At 43.9% G+C, this 8,389-nt stretch overlaps 1 protein-coding gene across 2 annotated transcripts; it reads left to right on the plus strand.

Moving 5' to 3' along the window:
- The first annotated feature begins 2,585 nt into the window (after nt 1-2,585).
- COX6C (cytochrome c oxidase subunit 6C) lies at nt 2,586-8,002 on the plus strand. Of its 2 annotated transcripts, none has more exons than XM_005516991.3 (4): nt 2,586-2,695; nt 3,293-3,420; nt 4,940-5,061; nt 7,877-8,002. In XM_005516991.3, exons 2-3 carry the CDS (start codon nt 3,307-3,309, stop codon nt 5,057-5,059), a joined length of 234 nt encoding a protein of 77 aa, XP_005517048.1. In that variant the 5' UTR covers nt 2,586-2,695; nt 3,293-3,306; the 3' UTR covers nt 5,060-5,061; nt 7,877-8,002. The 2 variants fall into 2 exon arrangements, with proteins under 2 accessions (XP_005517048.1, XP_014110451.1); XM_014254976.2 differs by lacking the exon at nt 2,586-2,695 and adding an exon at nt 3,055-3,075.
- The last annotated feature ends 387 nt before the right edge of the window (nt 8,003-8,389 follow it).

The following is an 8,389-nucleotide window of genomic DNA, read 5'->3' on the forward strand; positions in this document are numbered from 1 at the left end:
GATGACAGTAGCCCTGAAACCTGCCATGCTTTTATTTCAATTACTTTTGTATTGTCCTTTTCATGAGGGCAAGTTCAGCAAAGAATTTCTTTCTCATATCTAATCTAAACCTGCCATTTTTCAGTTTAAAGCCATTACCCCATCCTGTCACTATATGTAAAAAGTCCCTCTCCAGATTTATTGTAAACCCCTTTAAGCACTGTAAGGCCTTCTTGGACTCTTCTCTAGGCTGAGCAACCCCAACTTCTCTTCAAAGGAGACAAGGAGGTGTTCCAGCCCTCTAATAATCTTTGTGGGCCTCTGGGCTCACTCCAACAGGTCCATGTCTCTTTTCTACTGAGGCTCCAGAGCTGGACACAGCACTCTAGGTGAGGTCTCACCAGAGCGGAGTAGAAGGGCAAAATTGTCTCCCTCGACCTGCTGGCTATTCTGCTGTTGATGCAGGCTGGGATGTAGTTGGTTTTCTGGGCTGTGAACACACATTGCTGCCTCGTGTGGAGCTTCTTGTCCATCAGCAGCTCCAAGTGTCCCTTCTTGTTCCCTGCCCAGCCTGTGTTTGTGTTTGGGATTGCCCAAGCCCAGGTGCAGGATCTGGCACTTGGCCTTGCTGAACTTCATGAGGTTTGCACAGCCCAACCTCTCAAGACTGTCCAGGTCCAGGTCCCTCTGGATGGCATCCCTTTGTTCCACTGTGCTGACCACACCACAGAGCTTGGAGTGGACAGTGCTGAGGGTGCACTTGATCCCACTGTCCATGCCACCAACAAAGACATTAAACAATGCTGGTCCCAAGACTCACCCCTGAAGAACACCACTTGTCACTGTTCTATGGAGCTCACATTGAGCTCTTGACCAGAACTCTTTGAGTGCAATCATCCAGCCAATTCCTTAGTTCCTGATTCACCGAGTGGTTCACCCATCAAATACATCTCTAGTTTAGAGACATGGATGTCATGCAGGACCTTGTCAAATGCTTTGCACAAGTCCAAGGAGATGCTGTCAGTCGCTCATCCCTCATCCACCAATGCTGTGACCCTGTTACCCAACAAACTTGGAGGCCACCAAGTTTGTCAGGCACGATTTGCCCTTGGTGATATATCTTGCCATTCTTTCTGCATGACATCATGAACATTTGGGGCTTTCATGTTAATCCACATGGGAAAATCTCTTAGATATTCTTCATTTTGGTCTCAACTATTGTAAGAAACTTTTCTTCAATTTGAGAGAATGTTGTCCAAATTGCATCCATTCAAACTGCTGTTGCAAAGAGCATTCTTCCAGCTTGTAGCCACAGCTGCATGATTTCCCTCTGAAATTTTCTACTCACACTTATTTCTTCTTAATTCCATCATAAGAAAAGCAACTCCTCTTCAGTTTCAGAGGTCCATCTCTCTCATTTGATGTCAGGATCTGCTGGCTTTGGCAAGGGACCAAATGGTTTGAATGAATACCTCACTGCACAGGAGGGGCTTGTTTTTTCAAGCCAAGAATTTATAGCATTCAGTGTAAATCCCACAGAGACTCCCCAGGAATACAAACGACAATTCCATGTGCAGGTGGTGATTAAGTGGAAATCATGGGCAAAGCGCATGTCCCTCATTTCCAAGAAAGGTACAAAAACTGTCTAAGGGACATCTAGAAAGGATTTCAAATGGCTTCACTTCTTTCTAGGCTTGGCCAATAATTCCTGGCAAGCTTTCTATATAAAGGCCCAGCAGTGTCACCCTGGGCATCCTTCAAGTGGGTGACTTGGTTTTCTCCCATGACTCTTAACAGAATCACAAAATGGTTTGGGTTGGAAGGGACCTTAAAGACAAAAGGGACCTCAACATAAGCCAGCGTGTGCCCAGGTGGCCAAGAAGACAAGTGGCATCCTGGCCTGCATCAGAAATGGTGTGGCCAGCAGGACCAGGGAAGTGATTGTCCCTCTCAGCACTGGTGAGGCCACATCTTGAGTGCTGTGTCCAGTTCTGAGCCCCTCAACTCAGGAGCTGGAGCGAGTCCAGAGAAGTACAACGGAGCTGGGGAAGGGTCCGGAGCACAAGTCCCGTGAGGCGCAGCTGAGGGAGCGAAGGAGGCTCGGGTGTGCCCTCATCGCTCTCTACAGCTCCCTGAGAGGAGGCTGCAGCCGGGGGGTCGGGCTCTTCTCATAGGTAACAAGTGACAGCACAAGTGTGCTGATACCACCACAAGATATCGTTTGACCTTCCAGTGAGAATATTTAAGGGACAAGATTCAAGGACAACCTATTTATGACACAATTCTAGTTAAAGTTCTTACACTTTTTACACCCACAACCACAAGATATCGCCTCAAGCTGTGCCAGGGGTTGCCGGGGTTGGACATTAGGAGGAATTTCTCGACACCAAAGATGATTAAACATTGGAATGTGCTGCCTAAGGAGGTGGTGTTCTCGTCGTCCCTAGGGCTGTTTAAGGAAAGACTGCACTTGGCTGTCAGTGCCAGGGTCTGTTTGACGCGGCGCTGTTCGGTCCCAGGCTGGACTCGATGATCTCAGAGGCCTTTTCCAACCGAATCGATTCTATGGTTCGGTCCCACACGCGCCGGCCGCTGCGCCCGGCCAGGTTTGGCCCGCGCCGCCCGCCGTACGCCGCCTGCCCCCCGCGCATGCGGAGTAGCGGCGCCGCAGCGGGAGCGCGGCCGGCGGCGCAGAAGGACCTTGGTGGGAGCTGAGGTGAGGTCGCTCCCCGCTCCTGCTGCGGCTCCCGCTGTTCCCTCTGCCTTCCTTCGTTCCCTCTAACTTCCCTTATCATCCCCATCCCTAGGGCCGCCAGCCACCGCTCATCGCTCGGCCGCGGCCCCGCGACGGTCCCCTGACCTCTGCGCGTCCCTGAGGGTGGCGGAGCCGGGCCCAGTGGCGGCGGCTGCAGCGCGGGGCTGGGGCGCCCTGGGTGCGGGAGCGGCGAGGGGCTGGTCCCGGCCTGTCCCCGGTAGTGCTTAGAATGTCTTCTGACGTGAACACCAGAACAGCAGGCCTGGGAGGGAAGACTCTGCGGGGGGCGCAGGATTTAGTGTGAACTACGAAGGCCAGCCTTGATTCCACAAATACTGTGTGTAAGAAGTGTAAGAACTTTAACTAGAATTGTGTCATAAATAGGTTGTCCTTGAATTTAGTTTCTTAAATATTGTCATTGGAAGGTCAAATGCACAGGACCACTGTTGCTTGTATCGTGAAGACGATTATTGCACAAAACAAAAAGAATGATCTTTCTGTAGTACAGAAAATAATTTTAAGTATCCCACAATTCTCTTTATTTCTTTGTTCTTTCAGGAAATCCAGTCATAATGTCGGCTGCACTGTTGCCAAAGCCACAAATGCGGCACCTTTTGGCCAGGCGGATGAAGTTTCACCTCCTTGGGGCATTTTTGGTATCTATGACATCTGCAGCTTTGTACAAGGTGGGCTCTGTAGTGTCATTCAGTTATAAAAGAATTCATAATATTTTTCTGTTGAGATTGGGTTGAGCTGTTCATCAGAAAGGTTTAGTAATGTATTTTTGTAAGCACGTTTCCAAAGCAAAAATAAATCTTCCTAATCTTCATTTGAAGAAGGGATATGAATAATCTGATGTTTCATTCTGTGTGTTCAAGATCATGCAATTCATGACAACTTGACCTTGAGTCTCCTAGTCCCAGAATGCTCTTGACCATTCACAGTTGATGCACATTAACTCTAGACAGTTTGTGTTTAGGTCTGCCACAGTTTCTATGACTTGGGAGAGTTGTCCAGAGCTTACTTTATCTCTTGGCTGATTTCAGGAAACTTGCTCTTAAGCAATTTGGAAAACTCATCATTCACGCTGTAGATATCAGTGTGGGAAAACCTGATATGGTCTTTCTGTCCTTGCTTTTGAGGTATTGTGTGGAAATGGAGCATTATGTTTCCAGAAAAACACCCTTACAGGTTTGACTTCTGATAAAGATAAGAGCAGTACTTGCTTTTGAGTGCTCTTATTAGATAATTCTTGGCTCTCAAACAACACAGTGTGAATTCCTGTGGAAGAACGGGATCTTGGTTTTCCCGCAACTCATGCATATACTGTTGGCAGCATTTGAGTGCTCAGGAAGCTATTGATAAAAGTGATGAGAAATGAAGTTAATTTCAGGTTTTTCACAAGTTCTCAGAGCCACAAATGTCTATCAGAAACAGTAAGCTCACACATGTACTTAACACATCTGTTGAGAGGTAGACAAGCTTGTTTGTGGTCAGACTTAGAATATAATTTTTTAATAATCTCTGGGTCAGTACCTTATTTGGCACCCCAGTGTTAATACGCTGGCAGACCAGATTTAGAGCAGGTAACAAGGATCTCAGCAGCGATTTGCTTTGTTCCATGTTAGATGCTGTTGTACAAACCCACCTCAAAATTTTTTTCACGTTTTTGGGAGCTTTATGAGAATATCTCTGTGCTTCAGGTAAGTGGATGTCCAAGGAATGAGGATTGTGTATTTTTATGTTGGTGACCTGTAAGAGTGGCTTGGCAGTCTTGTAAAATTTTACCGGATGTAGTTGACTTATGGTGTAGCTCTAATGTAGTCCCTTTATCTGGAGTCAGAGTTTTGCAGCTGCCCACAGGCACAGGAGTTGCCGAAATGACATATTTTATGTATAAAACTATTAGCAGGGGGGATGTTGGACGCACGAGTATCAATACAGATGGAGTGGTTTTGGTTCTTTGGAAGTGTGATGTGCTACCTTGTAACAGACTTTCTTTTTAAGGTTTTACTGCAGACATTTGTTCTTCTGACCAATGATCAGGTAGCTTGACCTGTGGGTTTTAACAGGAACAAAGGAATGTTTAATAATTTGAGCTAAAAATTTTAGATCAATATCCACTGATAGAAATTATGGAACTAACAGAAAAAAATCTGTTCATAAAGCTTTGCAAACTTTAATTTCCTGTGTGTTTCTTTCCAGTTTGGAGTTGCTGAACCCAGAAAACGAGCTTATGCAGAGTTCTATAAAAAGTATGATCCCGTGAAGGACTTTGAAACCATGAAGGCAGCTGGTGTGTTTGAGTGTGCACCACCCAAGTGATGGTAAGCTGCATCTGCAGGTAGTGAACTGCACTGCATTAGAACAGGAGTGAGATGATTTCAGTGAGATTGTGCTTCTGCTTAGGGGAGGGGTGGGATCTTCCTTTTCTTTCAAATGGAAAGGGCTTTTCAAAGAGAAAGAATACAAACTGCACTCAAGAGACCTCAGGGAAATAAAAATGTGAAGAAACAGGAGAACTGGGGAGTAAAGGTGGGATAGAAGCTCCTGAATACCTTTTGGGTAATTTGTTTAACTTGAGTGGTACAGGAGACAGTGATGATGCCAGGCCTTTGCCCTCCTCACATAACCACAGAGAGGAGACAAAGCTCTAATGTTAAACTACAAGACTTGCCCAATTCCACAGTTATGTTGATGCTGTCACATCTTGAACTGCTTAACTTGGGGCTGTCTGTATCTTCTGCTTACATACTTGTGGTGGTACAGTGAGTGAGAAAATGGAGAGGCTGATTCTTTCATAGCATGCATCTGAGTGTAAGAAACAGAGACAGCTTCTGCATATCATTTTGTATATTGAAGTTGGTGAGAGGGGGAAGATAACTAGTCATGAGGGGAAATACATCTATACACACACGCACACACACACACATACATATATAAAACAATCACAGTGGCATACAGCTTTGTGTATTAATAATCACATTTTTGCCATATTGTATGAACTGAACACAACTTTGTTTACAATACTCTTTTTTTTTTAGCACTTGACACTGCCTTTTCTAGGAAAACTACGCAGCTTTGTTCTCCCTTGCTAGTAACACCAGGAAAAAATTCTTGATTTCAACAGTGTTGTAGTTATTAATAACTACACTCACTGAGCTGCACAAGCTGATGTGACAACTCAGTAAAAAGTTCCTCTCCCTTTCTTGGTGCAGAATTTTTACATTGAGTTCTCTGCTTCTCCTAAAATGACTTCAGACTAATCTAGAATGATAGTTTTTCATTCTTTTGGAATGTTTTCATATTGTGATCATTACGTGATAATCTGTGGCTTTAATTATCCTGGCCAGCTGGATTTTCTCAGCTTGTTTGCATGAAGAAGCAAGATTGAATAAAAGATTTGTACTTAACACTATGAATACTGAATTCTGTTCTATGACAATCTCTGACTATCTGATTTCTGCTGAACACAATTATGTAAAAAATCTCAGAGCTCCATGTCTTCTAAAAAATTAGAAAAAGGGTAAAAAATGCTTGTGTCAATCCCAGCTTTTGGTAGTGGTTTTTTTAATTTTATTTTGTGAGAGCGGGATACTGCTGTTCTTTAGCTATGTCTGCAACAAAGATAAATAATGAAATTATAAATTTACCTGGTTTAAATCTTGGTAATTCTGCCTCTGGTCCAGTCCTCTGGCTAATATATAGTCACTTCTAAACTTCTTTAGACACTGGAATTGCATTCTTTAGTCAGGTGGCCTTCATCAGTGTATTCTGAAGGGCCATCTGGTGGTAAAATCATTTGAAACAAACACTGTCAACAAGGATGCATGTTGAATATTTAATTCAAATCATGAGCAGGATTTATTTCAGTACAAATAGAGCTCCACTCTCAACCTGTGTTCCCACTGGCAGCTTAAAAAAAAATTGCACATTGTGTGCACCTGTTAAAATTAAATGTTTCCTAAACAATTTTTCCCTTTCTTAATTGTACTGGCTCAAAAGAAAATGTGGAAGACAAATTGTCTTTTGTAATTTTGTTTGAGTTGCTGATGCTTCTTATTCCCTAGCCTGTTCATATAAGAAGAGATATTTTTTCACTTTTTTTTCCACATTTTTTGTAGTAGAAAGAGGTGGTTTTTTCTTGTGCCTGCATGTGAATACAAAAGTAGAAGGGGGAAAAAAAAGGAAGTATTTCAAATGTTTTGTAAAGGCTGTAAAAAAAGGACAAGTACCCAGAAGAGATGGAAGACATTTTCATTTGCCTCAGAAGTTTAAATCTTAGGTATTTTGAATTTTAAGCCTTTTTTTGGTGTAGCTACCTAAAGGATACAGTGATCATGTGCACTCTACATCTCCCAGTTCACTCAAGAATGTGGCAATTAGTAACAACTTAACCTCACTGAATACTCTGTGTGGAACCAGTACTTAGCCCCAGAATTGAGGAGGGGGTTGGGTGGGCAGGAAGGAGTTAATTAGTTATGGTGGTAGCATGGCACTCTACATCAAGTCTGTTCCTGCTGGGCATGGAGGCTCCTTGGCACCTCCCTGTGAATTCACTGTTTCATCTGCTTGGTGTGGACTCTGCTGGTGATACTGACAATGGAAATTAAGTGCAGGTATAAATGTGAGCAGATCTGGCATCTGCTGTGTGCTCAGCCATGGAATAAAGGGGGAGGCTCAGAGTTTGGTGCTAACCACTTTCATGACTCTTGTCATGGAGCACAGCTGGTCTTGGATTGTGTTCAGTATAATGGGGAGAAGCAATTTGAATTTGGTTTTCTTCCTTCCTTGGTAGGCTGCCTACACCACTTGTTTCCTCTCTGGCTCCTATCTGAAAGCTGCTTTCCTTTCTCCTGCAAGCCCTCAGCAAGACTGATTCAGTTAAAGTGCAGCATATATAGTGGATCTGGTGTGCTGTGCAGAGTTGTTCCAGCTCTTGATTTGTTCCATGTTTCACTTCTGTTTGCCACATGAAGGGTGTGTGAAGCTTCAAGCATCAGGAAATAACGGGGAATTCCTCTAGACTAAACTACCGCATAAACATTTCTCTCTGCTGCTTTGCATTCAGACATACTAATATGTTTACTTTCAGCATGAAGTTTGTCCATCATAACTTACTGAGCTTTTTTTATCTTGCAGATTCCCTTCAGATCAAGGAGACTTGATGACCGAACCTTATTTGTTCACCGAAGTGTAAAGTGCAACACACTTCAGCGCATGGCGCACTGTAATGCAACTCAATAAATAAAATACATATGTCAGTGACTTTCAGTTGTCTTCATTAATGTAGAAATGCTTAAAGGCTCAGGTGGTGGGTGGAAGGAGTGGTAGTAAGTCTTCAGAACTTGCTCAAGATGACTAAGTCTATCTTTCCTCCAGGAATTATTTGCATCTCTGTTTTGGCCAAATTCCACACTTGATAGCACAGTCTGTCCCTAAGCAGCGACAGCTAGTTTGTCCCAGCTGCTTATGGGAATGTGCAAGAGGACAGATGTTGCAGGAAGGGAGAGGATGGATTTCTGGAGGGGTCTGTGTTACCTCTGGCTTCACAAGGTGAGCTGACCTTGAGAGGAAAGAACTTGGCTAGAAATTCTGGAAATACACCAGCCAACCGTTTTGTCTTTTGCTGCCCTCTTCACTGGACTGTCTTCC

Source organism: Pseudopodoces humilis, chromosome 1 (assembly GCF_049639895.1).
Source record: "Pseudopodoces humilis isolate 2021_Gansu_Grassland_sample_001 chromosome 1, ASM4963989v1, whole genome shotgun sequence".
Taxonomy (NCBI): domain Eukaryota; kingdom Metazoa; phylum Chordata; class Aves; order Passeriformes; family Paridae; genus Pseudopodoces; species Pseudopodoces humilis.

Bases quoted from the DNA above. Each gene is read 5' to 3' on its own strand.
- COX6C (XM_005516991.3), top strand. From the start codon at position 3,307: ATGTCGGCTGCACTGTTGCCAAAGCCACAAATGCGGCACCTTTTGGCC. The intron at 3,421-4,939 runs GTGGGCTCTGTA...GTTTCTTTCCAG, and splicing joins CATCTGCAGCTTTGTACAAG to TTTGGAGTTGCTGAACCCAG.